At 40.0% G+C, this 24231-nt stretch overlaps 1 protein-coding gene across 1 annotated transcript in view; it reads right to left on the minus strand.

Moving 5' to 3' along the window:
- Positions 1 to 4979: 4979 nt before the first annotated feature.
- The window catches only part of LOC135463671 (neuronal acetylcholine receptor subunit beta-3-like), a 30426-nt gene continuing 11174 nt past the window's right edge, over positions 4980 to 24231 (minus strand). Inside the window, exons 2-4 of the mRNA XM_064741052.1 lie at positions 9810 to 9993; positions 8055 to 8167; positions 4980 to 7612 (exon numbers count right to left, since the gene is read on the minus strand). Coding sequence (XP_064597122.1) covers positions 7135 to 7612; positions 8055 to 8167; positions 9810 to 9993 — 775 coding nt within the window. The 3' untranslated portion in view covers positions 4980 to 7134. The remainder of the gene's footprint in view (positions 7613 to 8054; positions 8168 to 9809; positions 9994 to 24231) is intronic.

The following is a 24231-nucleotide window of genomic DNA, read 5'->3' on the forward strand; positions in this document are numbered from 1 at the left end:
TGTGTTTTCGATGGTTTATGCTCAGGCATAGGCTATACGTGAATCTGTGTTTTCGATGGTTTATGTGTAGACGTAGGCTATACGTGAATCTGTGTTTTCGATGGTTTATGCTCAGGCATAGGCTATACGTAAATCTGTGTTTTCGATGGTTTATGTGTAGACGTAGGCTATACGTTAATCTGTGTTTTCGATGGTTTATGTTCACACGTAGGCTATACGTGAATCTGTGTTTTCGATGGTTCATGCTCAGGCATAGGCTATACGTAAATCTGTGTTTTCGATGGTTTATGTTCAGGCGTATGTTATACGTGAATCTGTGTTTTCGATGGTTTACTTTCAGGCGTAGGCTATACGTGAATCTGTGTTTTCAATGGTTTATGTTCACACGTAGGCTATACGGGAATCTGTTTTTTTCGATGATTTATGTACAGGCATAAGCCATACGTGAATCTGTGTTTTCGATGGTTTATGTTCACACGTAGGCTATACGTGAATCTGTGTTTTCGATGGTTTATGCTCAGGCATAGGCTATACGTGAATCTGTTTTCGATGTTTGATGTTCAGGCGTAGGCTATACGTGAATCTGTGTTTTCGATGGTTTATGTGCAGACGTAGGCTATACGTGAATCTGTGTTTTCGGTGGTTTGTGTGCAGGCGTATGCTATACGTGAATCTGTGTTTTCGATGGTTTATGTTCAGACGTAGGCTATACGTGAATCTGTGTTTTCTATGGTTTATGTGCAGGCATAGGCTATACGTGAGCCTGTGTTTTCGATGGTTTATGTCTAGACGTAGGCTATACGTGAATCTGTGTTTTCGATGGTTTATGCTCAGGCATAGGCTATACGTAAATCTGTGTTTTCGATGGTTTATGTTCAGGGGTAAGCTATATGTAAATCTGTGTTTTCGATGGTTTGTGTGCAGGCATAGGCCATACGTGAATCTGTGTTTTCAATGGTACATGCTCAGGCGTATGCTATACGTGAATCTGTGTTTTCGATGGTTTATGTGCAGGGGTAGGCTATACGTGAATCTGTGTTTTCAATGGTTTATGTTCACACGTAGGCTATACGGGAATCTGTTTTTTTCGATGATTTATGTACAGGCATAAGCCATACGTGAATCTGTGTTTTCGATGGTTTATGTTCACACGTAGGCTATACGTGAATCTGTGTTTTCGATGGTTCATGCTCAGGCATAGGCTATACGTAAATCTGTGTTTTCGATAGTTTATGTTCAGGCGTATGTTATACGTGAATCTGTGTTTTCGATGGTTTACTTTCAGGCGTAGGCTATACGTGAATCTGTGTTTTCAATGGTTTATGTTCACACGTAGGCTATACGGGAATCTGTTTTTTTCGATGATTTATGTACAGGCATAAGCCATACGTGAATCTGTGTTTTCGATGGTTTATGTTCACACGTAGGCTATACGTGAATCTGTGTTTTCGATGGTTTATGCTCAGGCATAGGCTATACGTGAATCTGTGTTTTCGATGGTTTATGTGTAGACGTAGGCTATACGTGAATCTGTGTTTTCGATGGTTTATGCTCGGGCATAGGCTATACGTAAATCTGTGTTTTCGATGGTTTATGTGTAGACGTAGGCTATACGTTAGTCTGTGTTTTCGATGGTTTATGTTCACACGTAGGCTATACGTGAATCTGTGTTTTCGATGGTTTATGCTCAGGCATAGGCTATACGTAAATCTGTGTTTTCGATGGTTTATGTGCAGGCGTAAGCTCTACGTGAATCTGTGTTTTCGATGGTTTATGCTCAGGCATAGGCCATACGTAAATCTGTGTTTTCGATGGTTTGTGTGCAGGCATAGGCTATACGTGAATCTGTGTTTTCGATGGTTTATGTGCAGGCGTAGGCTATACGTGAATCTGTGTTTTTGACGGTTTTGTGCTGGCGTAGACTATACGTGAATCTGTGTTTTCGATGGTTTGTGTGCTGGCGTAGGCTATACGTGAATCTGTGTTTTCGATAGTTTATGTGCAGGCGTAAGCTCTACGTGAATCTGTGTTTTCGATGATTTATGTTCAGGCGTATGCTATACGTAAATCTGTGTTTTTTGATGGTTTGTGTTCAGGCGTAGGCTATACGTGAATCTGTGTTTTCGATGATTTATGTTCAGGCGTAAGCTATACGTGAATCTGTGTTTTCGATGGTTTACTTTCAGGCGTAAGCTATACGTGAATCTGTGTTTTCGATGATTTATGTTTAGGCGTAGGCTATACGTGAATCTGTGTTTCCGGTGATTTATGTGCAGGCATAGGCTATACGTGAATCTGTGTTTTCGATGGTTTATGTGCAGGCATAGGCCATACGTGAATCTGTGTTTTCGATAGTTTTTGTGCAGACGTAGGCTATACGTGAATCTTTGTTTTCGATGGTTTATGTGCAGGCGTAAGCTCTACGTGAATCTGTGTTTTCGATGATTTATGTTCAGGCGTATGCTATACGTAAATCTGTGTTTTTTGATGGTTTGTGTTCAGGCGTAGGCTATACGTGAATCTGTGTTTTCGATGATTTATGTTCAGGCGTAAGCTATACGTGAATCTGTGTTTTCGATGGTTTACTTTCAGGCGTAAGCTATACGTGAATCTGTGTTTTCGATGATTTATGTTTAGGCGTAGGCTATACGTGAATCTGTGTTTCCGGTGATTTATGTGCAGGCATAGGCTATACGTGAATCTGTGTTTTCGATGGTTTATGTGCAGGCATAGGCCATACGTGAATCTGTGTTTTCGATAGTTTTTGTGCAGGCATAGGCCATACGTGAATCTGTGTTTTCGATAGTTTTTGTGCAGGCGTAGGCTATACGTGAATCTGTGTTTTCGATGGTTTATGTGCAGGCGTAAGATATACCTGAATCTGTGTATTCGATGGTATATGTTCAGGCGTAGGCTATACGTGAATCTGTGTTTTCGATGGTTTATGTGCAGGCATAGGCCATACGTGAATCTGTGTTTTCGATGGTATATGTTCAGGCGTAGGCTATAAGTGAATCTGTGGTTTCGATGGTTTGTGTGCAGGCATAAACTATACGTGAATCTGTGTTTTCGATGGTTTATGTTCAGGCGTAGGCTATACGTGAATCTTTGTTTTCGATGGTTTACTTTCAGGCGTAGGCTATACGTGAATCTGTGTTTTTTATTTTTTATGTTTAGGCGTAGGCTATATGTGAATCTATGTTTTCGGTGATTTATGTTCCGACGTAGGCTATACGTGAATCTGTGTTTTTGATGTTTTATGTGCAGGCGTAATCTATACTTAAATCTGTGTTTTCGATGGTTTATGTGCAGACGTAGGCCATACGTGAATCTGTGTTTTCGGTGATTTATGTATAGGCGCTCGGTGAGTCTTATGTTGGATTATTATGCGATATGTTTAGGCGTGTGAATGAATCCGTGCATTGGAATAAGGTATATGTCCAAGGATAAACTCACGTTTTCAGTGATATCCGTACACACTTCGGAGAATCCGCGTTTTTAGTGATACATGTTTAGACTCCGGTGAATCCGCATTTTCAGTGACACACCTTTAGGCCCCAGTGAATCCACGTTTTCAGTGACACATGTTTAGACCCAGGAGAATCCTCGTTTTCAGTGCTATATGATTAGGTGCCAGTGAACCCGCGTTTTCAGAGATACATGTTTACACCCAGGTGAACCCGCGTTTTCAGTGATGCATGTTTGGGCCTAGGTAAATCCGCGTTTTCAGTGATACATGTTTAGGCCCAGGAGATCCGCGTTTTCAGTGTTATATGTTTAGGTCCAAGTGAATCAGCGTTTTTAGAGATACATGTTTAGACCCAGGTGAACCCGCGCTTTCAATGATACATGTTGAGGCCCGGTGAATCCGCGTTTTGAGTGATACATGTTTAGGCCTCTGTGAATCCTTGATGCTGTCTAGAATCATTTCTGAAGAAAAGAACAAATTCTTAAACTAGCAAACGTTGAGTTAAATCATTTTATTATGAAAGACAGCTCCAGTGGAGGGGAATCTACAGATTAAACGGTACAAAAGGTTTGGCTAGATTACCTCATACTTTGACAAGTATTACTACAAACAATTTCATGGGTTACTAAAACGTACTCAAGTATGACTATAATACAAACGATCTGAATGGTTGCCGAACAGCGAACAGCGAGATTTTTAACCAGCCGTTCCATTGGTTAATCTCGATCAAGATGTTTATCACTGGCAACATGATTGGCTTAGAATGACATTCCCCCATTGTGGTTTTAATACAAATGATCCGATTGGTTACCATGAAAAAGGAGCTCTACATTTTAATTCAAACAACTGGACTGGTTATCTCGGAATTGAACACATAATTATTTTTGCAGTAGTTGGTGTTTTATTTTACGGGTTTGAGGGTAGTGCCAATGAATCATACACGGAATTAAATATAAGATGCGGGATTTAACGTTAGATTAATATTCTGCTTTTTTTTCTGGAGTGAAACAACAACAACGTAATCGATTTTGTCCTGATCTTATTGACACAAAAGAAACAATGGTTGAGGATGACTTGGGCAGTATGCTATGTACAATTTTTAAACATTTTCACCAGATACATTCAAAGAAATATGAAAAAGAAAGCAACTTCGAGATTTGCCGTGATGATCGGATTTCAGTGATGCAAGAGCAGAAATGGCACGTGACGTCAAGATCTCGAGAGACATTGGGTACAATGACATCACGTGAAAGAGATGTCTTTGTGTGAAATATATTACCATACAGGTAAATAAAAACATTTATACGTTATGTCTTCAAGTAGTTAAAATTTCCATGCATAAAGTTTCATACATGTATAGCCTTCACATGTTAGCATTATAATACATATTCATTCATAAAGTTTCATACATTCATAGCCTTCATATGTTAACATTGTAATACATATTCATACATAAAGTTTCATACATATGTAGCCTTCATATGTTAACATTGTAATACATATTCATACATAAAGTTTCATACATATGTAGCCTTCATATGTTAACATTGTAATATATATTCATACATAAAGTTTCATATATATGTAGCCTTCATATGTTAACATTGTAATACGTATTCATACATATCTCTCTCGGATGTCCTGCGTATTCAAACATTATCCTCGTATTACTCGTACCATTTCATGTAAGACCCGATAGTCATTCTCTAATCTTAAGCTCCAGTCACACCGAGGCTTAAGACGATTTGCTACAACCTGTGAGGGAAAAGTCTTGGACACATCGTCCATAAGTCGTGGGGGATCTTAAGTTCGGCACGCACGGGAGCTCTAGACTCAAGACCCTCTTTCACAAAACTTCATTAATCAATTTTTTCGTAACTTTTCCCGTAAATGTCTTCGCTTTATGGCACTTTAACGTGTACAAAGTCTTTTACGAAAAAAAAGTTACGAGAAATATGAAAATTTGTGAAAGTGGCCCTAACTCAACACAGCTTGACCGTCGCGTGAGGCCCTAAGCGCTGGTGTATGCCAAATGACACGATCCAGATGGAGTTGTATACTAGTCGTTACGTATATGCTGCCGGATGCTCATCAGCGACTGGGACAAACTGATCTTATATACTCGTGTAGGCCAAAGCGGTTGGAGTGGCCGCAGGATCAAAACCCAGGAGCGGTCTTCACATTCTGACTAATCTTAATACGTCGAGCAAGATTAACGCTCTTCATTAATTTTATGGACATGACAGTGTCTTTGGTGTCATGTAATGACGTGACGCCCGCGTATAAATACTGAGAAATCCTGCAAGATTCAGTGGGTCGGCTTAGGTGTGATTGCAAAGAATTTCTCGGGTTTTATTCGGGGAAAGTCTACCAGGATCGACCACGATCGAAAGATCGCAGATGTATGAAGCGGTAGGCCTGATAGTAGCAGGACTATAAGCCTATTAAATGGCTGAGTTAACAAAGCTGACATTTTCACTCGGTTTCTTGCAGAAACATTCATGAATACTGGGATCTGACTTCCGTTTCTAAATTCTTGCTTTTCTAAGAATGATTTTATACAGTACATTTGAGACATGGATGATTTGGAATTCGGACCGTCAAAATTATTATACAATAACAAAAATGTTTCATGCGGTACGGCTAAACAATCTTATGTGTGTTTAGAATAAACCATTCTTTCTTTCATTTGAAATCCCACAACAACCGTGCAACGTGTATATATAGACTACTGTATGGCACAATATCATCTCGGTCCATCATCACTTCGTTTGCAGGACTGACGATACTAAATCTGGGCTTATAATGGACGACTTTGTTCAAAGAGCATCGATGAAAACAAATGGCCATTTTTTGCTTGATTGCCACACGCTGGTCAGGATACAGTCGACGTACCGTACAGGGTTGCTTGTTGGCTTTCTGTAAAGTCATTTTGGAAAGACACGATAATTAAAATGGCTTCAAGAACCTCTTCACCTGACGGCAAACTGTGTACCTCCCGGGAAAACGTCGGATGACATCACGGTAGACTTACCGTAAAATACCGTAAAGTTTGGTAGCCACGAAGCAGTCATACGTAGAAAGTGTAGAGGCAAACAGTGGCACCAAGAAAGCCCACATTGCTAGAAATATTAAGGCATGTTCCAGAGGCTTCGAGTCGCACGTAATGGAACTTTTCTGTTGGCTACACGAGGATTTAAGCAGTCCTGACTTTAATTTATATCTGTACCCATGGTAATATAATTGACTAGAGGTTATACTACATAAGAAAACGCGTTTGTCTGGAATCTCTAGTCGTTTTTTTTTACGAAAACTGCTTTTCAGGTTTTGGATTCTATAATGTAGAGTCCGATGGAAACCCACGACCATCCACAGCTTGCTGGCAGCGAACTCATAATTAACGCATAAAGCAGATAATTTTTTGATCTTCGAAACGATGCATATTAAAAATCTGTATTCTCCATATTTTTAATAAATAAACCACTTTTCAGTTAACCTCATAAAGTTTTCCATATACGTATTTACATTTGTGAAAAAAAAGAAAAAAATCGTTATGGTATACCAGAAGTTTGAATCTCTGATAAATGAATGTTTTCGCTGAATTTTGCGTTTTTTTCCGAGTGTCAGATGCATTTAAACTTCCGTCCTACAAGACTTTTCTTTTTCTACAAAATGGCTATTTTCTCTAGACATAAGGCTATTATTGTAGTGGCTAGTATAGACATAGATGTGAGCTGTACGGACGTGCTGGCAGACGGCGGATGAATCTTCTCAGTCATGCATAACGGTGCAGGCGTCGGTTCGGTGACCTCCACAGCGATGTGAAGCAAGTTCATGGTCACTTCAAGGAATGGAAAAACCAAGCCGCCACGAGTTTCGTTCAGGCGTTCTACGAAAGAATCCAGGAGTTCCCACTCGTGGCTGAAGAATTCATCCGTCACCGTGAAATTTTCCGACACTGGATACACGTCAACGTTTGTGATGTCAGATCGACGAGAGCCAATCGTAAGTGTGCACATCTGCTCGTCCGCTGTGGCGTTGGTGGCACAACCAATGGTCGTGCGGTACGCTTGGAACCACGTCATCGCGCCAGTGGACGCCACCACGATTTGTTTTCCGAAAATGGGGATGATTTTACTAACACTGAAACAGATGGAATAACAAGATTTAACTCAGTTATCAGACTGCTCAATTTATCTGACTGGTATTTTGCGCCGTGCTCAAGAATATTTCACTTACATGACGGCCGCCAGCATTATGGTGGAAGGAAACCGGCTCAATTAAGCCAGCAAACATTTTATACAGACTTGACCGTACGTGGGAAGGTCTTCCAGCAACCTGTGGATGGTCGTGGGTTTCCCCCGGACTCTGCCCGGTTTCCACCCACCATAACGCTGGCTGCCGTTGTATAAGTGAAATATTCTTGAGTACGGCGTAAAACACCGATCAAATAAATAAATAAATAAATAAATATGCAGACTTGATTTTAGTTGAACTCCAGTTAACAAGTTGACCAGTATGGGGCAATTCTGTGGATTAAAACCAATGCTTTACTGCATGCTGAAGCATGCACATAAAAACTTACGCATTGCTAATGGTGATATCCGGCGTCCACACGTTGTCCTCAGGGAGGACGAGTTGTCGGACTTTATTCTCAGTCTGCTGTACGTCCCATCTCAAACGGGGGTCCGTCCACTCCTGTGTGTGAGAAAAAAAAAGATGGCGTCAATTAATTTATTTATTTATTTAACTGGTGTTTTACAGCGCTCTCAAGAATATTTCACTTATACGACGGCGACCAGCATTATATTGTGGGAGAGGCAGGGAGAAACCCACGACCATTCGGTGTCCGTAAATTCAACGACTAATATCAGCCAAATGACGCAATAGATGTTACAAATTTTTATTCTCCAGAATGATATTTTTCAGATATTCCCGAGAATAACGTCAAACAGCATTAAGATAAATGGAATAAATACAAAGGCTATATCATGCAGTTAAAGTCAGTTCTTTCTTTTCTACGTCTTTGGGATTACACAGAAACGTGGAAATACTTTGGCTATCACAACAGTCAACCTAGACGTTCCTGACCAATAACAGCGAGACAACATTCAACAAAAAACACCCCAAAAATCTAAACTGTAATAAATTAGGGCGAAGTCATGTAAAGAGACACGAAATGGTCTAGGCGTGAAACTTTAATCTGTATTTAGATCGTGAAGGTCTACGATTTATGAATTTGTGAATCACAAATGAAAAGAATTCTCCCCGTAGTTTTGTAATGGCCACATTGGTTAAACAATTTTAGCAATATTTAAGCAGTTCTTTAGGCACTTATGGATAACATCAACTGTTGTCGTGCCAGGTCGCCTTAAAGCGAAGCAACAATGCACAGAAATAAATATAACAGGTGCACTGCTATTGCACATATAGTATGCTCTAAAAAAAATGGGCCATTTTAAGACTATCAAAGATACTTCCCTCTTAATCTCTTCCATGCAGTTGATTATTTAGACGATCCCTAGACTTCTAATGCGAACAGTGTTGTGGAACCCATTTCTCTTACAGTGTAATCATGTTGACAGGAATCCTATTAGAAAAAGCCACGGCAGCAGCTGTATACCATGTGATCCAAATGTAATCGTTTCATGGATACTTCAACTGCTGGCAGAAAAGTATTTTAGCTTCACCTCCCCAAAGCAGGTGTTTGTGACGGTCTCAGACAAATGGTTCATTACCTCCAACTCATTAGGAATCGCTTACAGGAAGTACCTAAGTTCGTGATTGTACTTTTTGTAGTCGGTTTTTGATCCACAGTATACAAGAAATGTGGCTTATGAAAGAAAGAAAAGAAGTTTGCAACACGTGGCACGTTTTCCTAAAATAACCTTTGCACCACCTGTCTGCATGCATAAGGCTTAGTCGTTTTGAACATCATGTTGGTTAACTCACGAGTATGTTTCCTGTACTTGCCCCACATATTTATAGTGCTGCCTCACTAGAATGCCATTTCGAAGACAACAGATATGATGTTTAGAGTATACACACATCGAGCCGACCAGTGGTTGTCTATGCATGTAAGCTTGAATGCAGAGCATCAATCAAGTAATTAGCAGGATTACAAATAGCCGTAAGCCCAATTACGAATAACCGTAAGCCTAATTGCAAATAGCCGTACGCCTAACTGGAAATAGCCGTACGCCTAACTACAAATCCGTAAGCCCATTTACGAATAACCGTAAGCCCAGTTTTTACTAGATACCACCACCAGAAATGAGCGTTAAAATAGAAGTACCCGAACGTCAACATGAAACTGTTTATACTCATATGTTCTACTCACCAGTTCTAGCCAGACGGTCAGATCGAGTTCACCTTTATCGAGATCGAGGCTGTGAATGTGAGAGAGCCAAGTAGAGGCTGAGATGTTCGCGGGCTCGTGCGTGATAACACGAGGCCGGACACGAACATCAAAATGGTCCGATAATTTAGTGTCCAAGAGTTCTTCGTCAGACAGGCCGGAGTAACTTAAAGAAAGAGAGAGAAAAAATTGTACGATGTTATCAGGTTTTCAGATCTAAAAAAACCCCTCTAAATTCTAGGATTTTGCGAAGCAATCATAACTTTTGCCTGGTGTAGTTTCCATGACAACATAAATTAAAAACGTAGACTACAGCTTAGCGAGAAAACTAGAGCAGCAACGTTGCGTAGACACTGGCAACGTATACGTCTCCTACAACCACGGCTTAAGCCATACCTTACCATTGTAAAATCGCTTATTGAGCATTGATGTTATTGGATTCATAGGTTCGAATCCAACTCTTGAGGGTTTACCGCCTTAAGTTGTAAAATGTGACAGATACTTAATGAATCGCGTTCTCTTTCAGCGAGCCCTGTCTGGTTTACTTAAACCATTAAATCCGACTCGATCGAGATATAGGCTACACGGAATATTCTCGAGTACGGCTTAAAATCCAAACAAAGAAGCAAAAAAGCAAACACAAGTATGGAATACACCTTGACTCCGGTTAATGTGAATCGGGGCGACTTTGTGTTTCCTTCATGACGGAGTTATTTATTTTATTTATTTGATTGGTGTTTTAATTGATTGGTGTTTTACTCAAGAATATTTCACTCATTTGATGGCCGCCAGCATTATGGTGGGAGTAAACCGGACGGAGCCCGTTGGAAACCCGCGACCATCCGCAGGTTGCTGCAAGACTTTCCAAATTACGGCCACAGAGGAAGCCAGCATGAGCTGGTCTTAAACTCACAGCGGTTACATGGGTGAGAGGCGACTGGGTCATTGCGCCGCGTGCTAACCTCCTCGTTCATGGAAGCCCACTGCATGATTGAGGACTGCTATCTGACAATGACTGAAAATGACACTTATAATTCATGTATTGGCTGGCAAAATATGACAAAAAGGTTTTGCTGGCAAATAACAACTACCACAAATGACTTAGCCAATGCCACCACCTACAAATGAGTTTGATGGCAAAAAACATTTAAGGTAAATAGTCTGGTAAATAACGCCAAACAAAAACATACAAACATAATTAAATAGCTTTGATAACAAATGTATGTATGTATGTATGTATGTATGTATGTATGTATGTATGTATGTATGTATGTATGTATGTATGTATGTATGTATGTATGTATGTACGTATGTATGTATGTATGTATGTATGTATGTATGTATGTATGTATGTATGTATGTATGTATGTATGTTTGTATGTATGTATGTATGTATGTATGTATGTATGTATGTATGTATGTATGTATGTATGTATGTATGTATGTATGTATGTATGTATGTATGTATGTATCTATGTATGTATGTATGTATGTACGTATGTATCTATGTATGTATGTATGTATGTATGTATGTATGTATGTATGTATGTATGTATGTATGTTTGTATGTATGTATGTATGTATGTATGTATGTATGTATGTATGTATGTATGTATGTATGTATGTATGTATGTATCTAAGTGTGTATGCTTGGGCTGTTAGGTCGTACTTAGCAATTTTTTAGTTACGTGACCAGGAAGTCATTACGTGTATGTACATATACTATGTCTTCTTGTGTCAATGCGAGTCCATGCTGACAAAGTGCTGCCCCACTGAAGTATGATGCTCCACCCAGACACATTATACTGACACCGGGCCAACCGGTCATGTTTCCTTGCTCTAACCTCTCAGCGCTGGGTTCCACGCAAGGCGACAATAAGTATCATGTTTAAAGTCTTTGGTATGACCCGACTCAGGTTTGATAAAGGGGTTTCCTGACTTCAGGGCGGACGTTCTAGACATTAGGTCACCGAAGCGGCTTGATAAGAAATGATAATTATTATAAATTGTGAGATGATAAATAGCACTTAGGACAAATTACGTTATACGGAACATAACACTATTTTTTCAAAATTTATGCGTGGTTGTGAGGAAAGGGACCAGCTGTGGAGTAATGTGAAGGTTCACTGGGATCGGCTCCAAGATCTACCAATAGTTGGTATAGTCCATCTTCCCGCCAGAAATGTTGATACCTCGCTATAGTCTTCATCGCAAGCTTGATTAAATGAAGATAGTGTAGTCAGGATTGAACAAAAATTTCTGAGAGAATTTATTTCTTACACCTAAAAAGTCTTAGAAGGGAAACAGCAGTATGAGGTCTTGATTCTGAATACAGCCATTACACGCCACAACCAACTCTCACCTGGCGCACTTATGATGACAGGTGACCTCATTATGGTACCGGTCTGTTGCTTGATATCCAATATTACCGTGCATTTATACCTGACATAAGGGTTAACCTGTGCATCTTTATTTTTGTTCTTTATGTTAACATGTGAACTGAACTATTAATACTTTAAATATTTACCTCTTACGTCTTCTACATAAATATATTTATGAAAGTGACACGACAGGCCGGCGTCACGTACACAACGCCCATTAAGAGATGGAATCGTGCTGAGTGCGAGTACACTTATAGCATTAGAGTCGGCCACACGCCCGCTGCACCGTTTGACATTTCAGCGTTCACGCCTGCCGCAATTGAGGTATCGGGAGAATCTGACCCGTTAAAGTCACCCATGTTGACAAATCACACGTATCTACATATCACCATCACACGAGTGTGTGTGGTCCCGACTGAGGGGTTTTGTTATATTCTGTCTAATTATGGCAGGTGAGGGGTTGGGGGAAAGCGGGGGAAGGGGAGGGGGGTTGGGCTATTTACCTGACCGATATCATATAAGTGAGGACTGATTTCTGAGTAGGCCTTACGGTGTTAAGACAGCAGACAGATAAATAATTAAATCTGTTAATTAAATCTCATCGTTTCAAATAAAATCATAAGGTTGGATATACATGTATGGACGATTGCAATCAAAATCCTCAGGTTGGATATCCATGTATGGACAATTGCAATCAAAATCATAAGGATGGATATACATGTATGGACGATGGCAATCAAAATCCTCAGGTTGGATATACAAGTATGGACAATTGCAATCAAAATCATAAGGTTGGATATATATGGACGATTGCAATCAAAATCCTCAGGTTGGATATACAAGTATGGACGATTGCAATCAAAATCCTCAGGTTGGATATATGGACGACTGCAATCAAAATCCTCAGGTTGGATATACAAGTATGGACAATTGCAATAAAAATCATACGCGCTACTGCATACATGCTGTACATCGAATATGGTCCAGGCGAATCAGAGAACACAGGAATCTCGCTCGTGCAGATATATCCAAGCGAGTTCGTGAATGAAGGGCTTTGTTGGTTTAGATGGTTAAAGCGTTCGCTCGCTAGGATCATTATCCCTTTGACCAATGAGGTCGTGTGTTCAAATCCAACTCTCGCTGTTTCGACACTGGCTTAAGTCCAGAGGTATCGGGTACCGGACGATGGTCAGTGGTTTACTCCGGGCACTCCTGTTTGTTCTACCCATAAACACGTCTGCACTGGTGGGAAGCTCCTAGGCCACAGAGGCCTCGTATTGTAAAGAGAAAAAAAACAACAACAAATCGCATAAGTAAAATATATGTTGTCAGGGGACAGTTGCAAATTCAGCGATGCTCGGCTTTTGCTCTTCTTGGCTATTGACAGTCATACTCAGATTGAACATCGCTGACAAGTGAAGGTGTAGTTCTCAAACTTAGGTGTAGTTCTCAAACTTAGGTGTAGTTCTCAAACTTAGGTGTAGTTCTCAGACTTAGAGGATCCATTCACAGTTTACTGAGGGCTTCCAAAACGTTTTCGGCTGGGTAAAAAAAAAGAGAAGATGACTTTCACCAGATTGCCCGCCTGTCGACAATCTTAAATTGTACCTCAAGAATAGCCAGCGATACATAAAGCTGGCGTGAGTTTGACAGCATTTAGTGTATCACTGCTAGCACTGATCTATTCTTAGACACGGTTGCGTAGTATTTTTTGGCACCCTTCCAAGCTTTTCACCAAACCCACAGCATGTTAGTAACACAAGTAAAAACATACCAAATCATTATCAACTAATTCCTTTTCTTTTCTTCTTCCAAAGACCTGCCAGTCAGAAAAAAAAACACAGGGAAGAGTTTTGTGTGTACTGTTTGTAAATATGTAAGTGGTAATGACAGGCTGAGGTGGTTACATTGACATAGACTGATATAACAACGCCGCCTGGTGAGAGTGCTGGTCTTGTGTTTACCCGCGATACACCGTTGTTAGGTCACATGATGCTATAAAAAAAACCCGCTCTGACAGAAATTACTCCTCCGTTATTATTTGAATGTCAATTTTTGACAGCTGAAAGTAGAGTTTGTAATTAGCTATATCTTCTTGGTCAGCATAAGATATTCGTATAAACATTGGATAGTGCTGCAGATGCCAACCAAAATGAAGGTCTCGGTCAATAGTCGCCATACTAATCTCAAAAAGAACTTTCAGCGCAAACCACCAAAGAACTAAGAAAGTGTAGAAAATAAGAAATCAGCAGAAATAAAAGAGAAGTCCACTGTTAGAATTCCGAGTAAATGTGAATTCAGCGATTACTGTATATGTTTTACCCTTATTGTGTAAATGTTTACCTTTTACAGTAAACATTCCACATTTGTGGGATAAACTCAGTTTTTAAAAAATTTGAAATAGTAACTTTTTATGTCGCGATAGTAGCAGTCAGTAAACATGTACATATTCAGGTACGGCCGGTATATCTCAATACCCCTCCCCCCACCAAATAGCTGAACATTTATATTTGACCATGTAAGACGCACGCTTGTGTTTCTTTAAATCATGTAAACTAAATCGCTACTTTCCTAAAGCAGATAGGGCTATAAGCCTACTGCACCATCATGAATGAAGACTACAAATCTAGGCTGTATTTGTCCGAGTAAATGTTTCAGTAGAGCTTTACTCATGACTCATAAATGTTTCAGTAAAGCTTTACTCATTCCTCGTAAATGTTTCAGTAAAGGTTTACACATTACCCGTAAATGTTTCAGTAAAGCTTTACTCATTACTCGTAATTGTTTCAATAAAGGTTTACACATTACCCGTAAATGTTTCAGTAAAGCTTTACTCATTACCCGTAAATGTTTCAGTAAAGCTTTACTCATGACTCGTAAATGTTTCAGTAAAGCTTTACTCATTGCCCGTAAATGTTTCAGTAAAGCTTTACTCACGACTCGTAAATGTTTCAGTAAAGGTTTACTCATGACTCGTAAATGTTTCAGTAAAGCTTTACTCATTACTCGTAAATGTTTCAGTAAAGGTTTACTCATTATCCGTAAATATTTTATTAAATGTTTACTCATTACCCATAACGGCCCCGATAGCACAGTTCGTGGAGCCTCCGCTTCTGGAGCGGTAGATCCAGGGTCAATCCTGGGTCAAGTCACCTCCAATAGAGAAGAAGTTGTAACTTCCTCGCTTAGCGTTCGGCGTGAAGGGGATAGTGCAACTACTGGTTGAGCCATGTCAGTATAATGGCTCGGGCGGGGCGGCTTACTTGCCTTTGATAAGGCGGTTAAGTAAAGCAGCACTAGATAAAAGAGCAATGGAAATCCGTCCTGCAACATGCACTCGTACATACACTCTAAAGGATTCCTTCGTCGTCATATGACTGAAAAATTGTTAAATACGACGTTAAACCCCATGCACTCAATCATTACCCGTAACTGTTTCAGTAAAGGTTTACCCATTACCCGTAACTGTTTAGCAATATAAATGATCACCATTTCATTTCAAAAGTAAACTTTTATGTAAAGTGAAACTTTACTAAATCGGATGCAGTCCACCTGCACCTTTTCAGTGAACGTTTAAGGGGAAATTTTAACAGTGTAGTCAACAACTTTCAATTCAACAGTTTTGACTTAGAATGTTCTAAGTGAGTAAAGGTAATCGTTGTCCAAACTTTGCACAATAATAAATCATAGCTGACGATATTATATGTCCCATGTTTTGATTGCAACTGTTCATATATCCAACGTCGCTGTGAGTTCAAGTCCTGCTCATGCTGGCTTCCTCTCCGGCCATACGTGGGAAGGTATTACAGCGACCTGCGGATGGTTGTGGGTTTCTCAAGGGTTCTGCCCGGTTTCCTCCCACCATAATGCTGGCCGCCGTCGTATAAGTGAAATATTCTTGAGTACGGCGTAAAACACCAATCAAATAAATAAATAAATATATCCAACGTGACGATCCAATTTAATACGATGAACGTACAGCCCCTAGTCTCGGGGTAAGCGGAAAACAGACGTAACTATAAAGAAGAGTCCCACAGATCCTGGACACTCCCATCAACCTTTACTTACAAGAGAATTTCTTTTAGTGTTTAATGTATGTTTGTTGTTGTTGTTTTCTTGTTTTCTCTTTCCTCTCCATTTTACATGCTTACCTTTCGTCTCTCTTGTAGTTTTAAATATCTTATTTTCATGCAGCTTGCTTTAATTGCAGTAGTACATTGTGTTTAAGTCACTACGTTGCTTTTGTTGTTTTTATTTTTTCTTCCTTTTTTCATCTTAATACTAGAGCAAAGATGACTAAAAGGGTTGACAGCCAGATAGCACGGGAATTATAGTACGAGCCAATTAAGAAACGTTTTAAGAACAGTGGCTGTGTTAATTATCTTCATTTTCCGGCGATCTTACAGGCAAATAACTTTTCCCTTTTGTGAACGGAGAAAAATGTACTGACGCTTAACCCTTTAAAAACTTTCGTCACGTCTGATGTACGGAGTCTTTCAAAAAGCAAACGTGTACCGTTTCAGACATGTGTTAGTGTTGCTTAATTTGGTACACATTAAAAGTGTAGCTACAGAGGAATGATGTATGCAAAGTACACATTAATGTTCCTGTGCAAATTTGTCACAATTCTTGCAAATACATTTAATAATCACATTAACATCCCGCAGTGTAATAAAAACTCTCTTAAGGTCGAAATCTTCATGACTTTTATTATGTTTAATACAAACATTCGTCAGCGGTGGGGGAGCAAACGCATTAATTGCTTTTAGGCAGCTTCAAAAGAGCTATCTACACAAGTTTAGTGTTGGCCGCCATGTTGGCTCAGCGATGTACAGATATACATGTATGAACTGTGGACCGATGCACTGCTGTGGCTGCCAGCTAATAATTAGTCCCCTTCCCCTAGCCCCCCCCCCCCCAACTCCCAACACACAAAGCCAGTAAGCTGATACTCCACAAACGTAGGCCAGTTCGGTCGGCTATCAGAAAAATTAACCTAATTGTTGACAAAACAAATGGCGATATAGCGATAAATCCGGCAACAGCTCAATCCAGGAGAGAGGACCCTCCCAGTAACGGTGTGTTCCATGGCAGGCCTGGTTCTCTTGTACAATTTGCACATGTTTATACTGGGTGTTTTAAGACAAAGCATCCTAAACTTAACACTCGCTGCCCCACAACTCTTTAGTCTGCCCCTATCCCATCTTCCAAACAAATTCTGTATATTTTTTTTTAGCTTTCTCAAAGAAACCAATGTTGATGTTCAATGTCATGCTGGGGCAATATTTTTCAAAGGTTAGTTTTATGGATGGCGGACACCGGTGTGCCACCGATCTTTAGCAAGTACATTGTACTTGACGAAGTTTCCCCACATGTGAGGTACAGATATTCGCGCCAAATTGGTTGAAACGTTAGACGGCTGTCACGAGATTTGTCAACCTTTCATCGTCAGCAACACATCACGAAAAGTGAGCCCGAAAGGGAACCTCGTCAGCAACACCTCACGAAAAGTAAGCTTGTAAGGGGACGTCGTCAGCAACACCTCATGAAAAGTGAGCCCGTGAGTGGACCTCGTCAGCAACACTTCACGAAAGTTTTTTAAGCCGAAAACTTGAAAGTGATTCCAAGAAATGGAAAAGAGGCGACAAAACAGCGCTCACCCGACATACACGGCAAAGTGTCAGTGCTTAGGCGCTATCATTATCACACCTCGTATTAGGTCATCAACGGAATGTTTTTTCCTTGCTACTGTTTTTTTTTTTTCACTACACCGTTAAACGTCGAAACACCCCTAGTTCTTCGAGTAAGGGTCTTGACACAACATTTTACCAGAACACATGTAACGTAGCACGACATCCGCTCCCTCCGCGGGAAATGCACCGAATGACCCAACTGACATTTTATGAAGAGGGTCAGGTTCAGATGGGTACACCAAGTATGAAATGATTCCTGTCATATTCATTTTCACCAGGTGGCTTACTGGCTAATCGGTCTATAGCGCTACGCCCGTGTGGCCACATATGAAGCACAGAATATTCTATCCAAACAAGAAACACCTGCATAGTTTGAAACCAGATAAAAAGCACAAAATATTCTCATTCAAACAATAAACTCATTGTTAGACGATGCTGGTGGCACCAGATAACCACCATTCTCCAAATCGTCCGTTCGACACCTGGTGTAATGCTTGAATGGGATTCCGCTGATTATTTCATGATTATTCACATTGCGAGTTTCTCATTGTGTATCTTGGTTGCCATGACGACGTATTCGGTTAATGATTCGCCATTGAACAAAACAGATTTTTCCAGGATGACAATTCACCGCATACGTTATCTTTTTGGCGCTCTATAAATAAATACATACATGGACAAATACTCTTTTGGACAGTATATATGCATTAAGGCTACAGGTGTACAAATAGTCCCTGAACTATTATAATAGTATAGTAATATGATATAAGTGATCCGCCAATCCAGTTCCAATTACTTCGCTGGCCTTCCTCGAATACATCAGAAAGTATGAGGTAAAACTCGGTGCGGCGGTTGTAAATCTGCCTTTATCCTGGCGTCGAAACAGACATTCGAATACCAGTCGTCAACTATAACCAACGTTTCAAATCAATAATCGCAAGATTTATTTCTACTTTTTTATTTTTACATTTACAAAACCCCCCCAAAAAATCATTCTGAAAAAGAGCATAGGGATTCATGTAAAGAGAAGCAGTGGAGTAAAATGGAGAAAGGGTTTCTGTTGTTTATCGGATTTTTCCTGCCAAAATTGCCTATGTTTTTATTGACATATAGCAATCCAACCAAAGCATCTTACTATGGAGACAGTTCTTATTTGCAAAAGAAAAAGATATCTAACAAGGACCGAAAACAATAACTGTTCAATCGTTGCATGGCTCTCATACGTTCTTACCGTCGTTGCCATCATAGCCGATGGAATCCGGATAGTTAGAAGTGTACATTTGTGGCAATTTTACGATAAAAAATGATTTGCAGCAACGCCAAGGTGGAGGAGAGAGTACAAAGCTCCCTTCTGTTAAGCTGTAGACTCGGATTCAATACCGAGGAGCGACAGGTTTAAAATTGACAATCGTGCATGGAACGTCGTCGCATGGCGGCCCAGTACTGGCCTGCCTATTGTTCACCATTCTGTGATATGGCGGGGCACCACCTATGATGGCTACGGCATCGTTTTACAGTGAATATAACTATAAATAGTCCGTGACACTATGACCAGAGTCTCCTATATAAAACACTGTCGTGATTGGACCAAAATGTTAAACTGCAGGGAACGAAAGCAAAAAAGATGGCAGTTTTTGGAAGACTTTCGATGTGCTGTACTCCCGATCTGAGTGATTAAAGTCCCACTCGCATGCAGGCCGCCGTCAACTCGTATGATATTTGTATACACAATACTTGGTGTTAATTATTACTGTAGCTTACTGACGTGCCGTTTTTTTTTTTCCTGCTCTCCTTTTTTTTTTCTAAAGCCAATTAAGACTAACTATTAGTAATAGTGACGTAGATCACCTATGACAGCTCGTGTACTCTGTATATACATGTAGCTGCGCAGAAATTATGACCTCCATCACGTGTTTCCCACAGGCTCCGTGTATGTGTGTATATGTGGTTTCTTTCATTTGATTGGTGCTGTACACAATCCTCCAGACTATTTAACTTACATGACCACTGTCAGGTTTACTATTTTTTTTATGTGATTGCTTACATAGTCATAGTTAACTTGAGAATTTCCTAGGTAGGCGTGGATACATTTGTGGAATTAGGAAGGCGTGTTACATTATGCAAATAACGATGTAGTGATGCGAAAAGGTGCAACAAATTTAATCGGTGAGCAAATCGTGCACCATGCTAATTTAGAATACGTATCTCATTTGCGCGTCATGTGTGAAATCCGCACTTTTGACATTATCTCATAGTGTTCATAACCGCGGGATAAGCAGAATTAGACTGTTCAGGTAAATGGATACATAGTGTTCATAACCGCGGGATAAGCAGAATTAGACTATTCAGGTAAATGGATACATAGTGTTCATAACCGCGGGATAAGCAGAATTCGACTGTTCAGGTAAATGGATACATAGTGTTCATAACCGCGGGATAAGCAGAATTAGACTGTTCAGGTAAATGGATACATAGTGTTCATAACAGCGGGGTTCCACTGCAGACAACTTCCTGTACGTTAGGTAACTCTAGTATTTTACGATGTTTTACGTGACAACGCTACATGACGACAGCAAATCGGACGCTGTTCAAACCGCACGTGCTTCAGGGAAGTGAGTGAGTGCTTGGGGTTTAACGTCGTACTTAACAACTGTTCAGTCATATGATGACAAAAGGAATCCTTAGAGTGCATGAATGGAGGTGAATACAAATACAAACGATCAAACATAATCTGACGCATAACTGTTTGGCACAGGTGGCTAGGAGCCAAAGACACATATGTGGGTTAATCTAAACAACATGAAACAAATACCGTCCTTTACAACAAATGGGAAATTAAATGTGGAGGATATTATGGCGGTTGTTAACCAAAGTTAACCAAGCGATAACCAAACACCAGACTTAATACTTTCTCACTTGGCACTCAGCAGACTACACGTGGAAGTGAGTATAGGTCAAGTACTGGTGTAAGCCCACGGTGCCAGGCCACTGTTACAAGGTGAGGCGTCTTGTCTAGGTGTTAAGCATGAAATTTCAAATTAATGATGGGTTTAAATGGTTTACGCTAGTTCGGCAGTATTCCAAACCTCTCTTGGCGGGTAGCGGATCCAAGAAAAAAGCAATATTAATATAGCAGCGTTCTGACGCTTTAAAAATCAACCTAAACCCAACGCCTCAACCCTACTACCGACAACCATAGAGAAATAGAAAAAAACAAACACCGAAAAAATTTCTAAGACTATTTTGAATATTTCTATAACTATTCACGCTTTGGCAAGCAGATCATATAAGAGAAAATTCAGTGCATGTCGGTTCTTAGTACAAAGAACCAAGTTAAAATCTAAAGACCTTTCACCGAAGAGGGCAATGTTTTGGGACTACAATCTGAGGTGAAGACACGCACCAGAGCATTGTAGTCTTTGCCGTACGCAGGATTAATCAACTAGATATATGAGGTTGTACTGTGCCCCATTGAAGTTTTTCGGCTGCACGTGGCTTTCGGCCAGAATAGTTTGTCAAGTACCTAGCTGGGTGCAGTGGTTCTCCCTTCCGTCTCTGTTTGCTTAGCATCATTAGTTTTGCTGATAGTGTGATATATTTATAAGTGAAGAACACATTAAATAAATGAATGTAATGGGAAAAACAACAAGGAAACCGCAGTTTTCTACAGCCTTGTATCCAGAGACAATCTTAATGACTAGAATGTTTACGTTCCAACACACACGAGTTTTTTTTTTTATATCTGTTGCTCCATATCAGAATAATATACATGATGTTAGAATGTTAATGTATAATTTAAAAAAGTGGAATTTTGAAGAAAGGTCATTATCATAGTCAGTGTGATAATTTGTACATATACATGATTCTTTGTTACGTTTTGTGTACCGCTGCCCAGCGGCAATCTTCGGTAAATCCGACAGCACGTAAACCAGTTTCATCTTTTCCCTGCAGTCTACCCTACGTTATGACAATCGTTCCAAAAAGGTCGCTATAACTGGTGCTGTACCAAGGAATAATTAAGTGAGTTATTTTTGGCTTGAGTATGAACCGTTCATTATTCCCACAATTACACCGTGTCCATAAATCGGAAGCATTCACTGAAAACAGTGGGCAAATATTGAGCAAAACCACCACGACTTTCCTACGCAGACGTTTCTTCCTGTTTGTCCAGCGCTAAGCCGCTAGCTAAAACAAACATGGCGCTCTTTGGAAAGCCGGTGTTCTCTAATCCCGCGCCAAATAGCATCAGATTAACAGAAACGTGGTTTTTGTCCACGAACTCCCGTCAAAGAAAAAAAAATTGGTCAATGAAATGTCACAAAATGTCTAACTCCGGAAATGCAGCCTTGCCACGGTAATTATCTCATATTAATATGTGCACTCCACATGTCTGCATGACTCAATCTAATGTGTAGTGAACAGCTGTGCACATGCGTGGCGGAAGTCGACAAAAAACGATCTCTGTTATCCAGTAATAATAATTGTTTACAACTGAGATTTAGTTCTGCAGGATATGTTTACGAGAACGAGGGTTCTATTTTGACACATAACTCGTCTTAGCCCAATTATCTGTCCAGTTTCACATTCAGGCTCATGTCAAAATTTATTTGTTAATTTATTTCTTTGTCTGTCGTTTTATATTTAGCCCAGAGATATAGAAAGTCCTGTGACTCAAAATGGGATTAAAACCACGTGACGCGGGTGAACTTCTCTTTGAGACAAGCACTTTAACCACGTGCCCACCAACCGCTCCCAACACTTTATAGTTTTTACAGATTTCTTACTCTGTGGAGAGATATATCCACACCTGTTACTTTTAGATAAACAGAATAATGTGAAGACTATAGCATGGAGAAAGCTTTGAGCCGCGGTGCCTTAATTAACAATAAATGGCGTGGACAAATGTTAGACAGAGGACAACCGTCTTGAAGCGCGGAGATATAACGCCAGCACGCGATTTAATGCAACAATTTTGTCTCATCTTTAAACTCTTCAAATTAAAAAACAAAAAACATCCTTTATGTTTTGGTGCAAACCACTCTAAAGTGTATAATCGCCTTTTTCAGAATTAGCTGCGCAACTGTTAATTTGGTTGGAAAACCACCTGAGAACGTCTGCTCTAATTACAACATCTGTTATAACGTACATTTAACCTATCACAGGAATATACGAGTTTTCTCGCAACTGACAGTTGATTGGTTGTTGATGGAATGTTAAATGTCCATTAGCTTTCCTAATAACACGGAGTTATAACGATCTACATCTTTTACGCCATGCACACCTCGCAAGTTTTATTTCAATCAAAGATCTACATTTGGAGCATGTGGTCTTGACATATGCCATATATATGCCTTTCCCTGACGTACATTTATCATACTAATATCTCTAATGTGATGCACACGTCGCGAGTTTTCCCCCTTAAAATGATCTGAACGCTTTTCCCTGATGCTCACCACACAAGTTGTTTTACCAAGCTTGACTGGTTACCAACATGCATGGTGGACCTCCTATAAGTTTTAATAATCAACGTCGACTTTTACTAACAAGATTAGCAAACCATGGCTAGCATGTAAATGTATTTCTCACGCCGTCTAAAGAGGTCACGTAGCCTTTTGAATGCTGTGCTGTTAGTTCAACGATTATGCACAATGAATAAAGAGAAAACATCAGATCGGGTGTCTATTTCATTCAATTGTTTATTCTCATTGGCTCAGTTAAATATCCAATTACTTTCCGTTTTGCAGAATTTAAGCTTAATGAAGCTGACCCTCACCCCTTCTACTGCTTTTGTGTTTTAGAGGCTCTAGTGAAAACTTTCAGGCTTCGTGATACCTCAGGTTTTTGCCACTAATGCCTCACGCGTCAGTCGAAGAAAGATTAGGACAAATTCGGACTTCTGTATAAGTACTGCTCACGTTAGAAGAAATCTTCCGTTAAATTCGTACTCCGAGTGATGTTTGAATTTTTGTTTATATCACGGAATAATCAGTTCATGATAACGAAATTATCTTCCTGATAATCAATTAATTTTTAAAAAACTCTTCCACTAACTTCGTTCCTGACGAGACGAAGGATTGCATTTTCGTCCATCTAACGGATTTTACCGTTACTGTTAACGAGTTAATCCGTAATCGGAACGGCTTAATTTCACTAGACAGACCAAAACGTTATACTCCACCACTCACGGAACGAATTTAAGGTCACATTCATTTAAGTGCAAATGTAGGCTTCTTAACTACCTTGTCTGGTTTATTTTTCAAAGGAAAAACTGAACGCGATGAAAATGACAGCGTCACATCTGTGCTTCAACGGACGGTGTCACGTGTTTCA

This window comes from Liolophura sinensis, chromosome 3, assembly GCF_032854445.1.
Source record: "Liolophura sinensis isolate JHLJ2023 chromosome 3, CUHK_Ljap_v2, whole genome shotgun sequence".
NCBI lineage: Eukaryota > Metazoa > Mollusca > Polyplacophora > Chitonida > Chitonidae > Liolophura > Liolophura sinensis.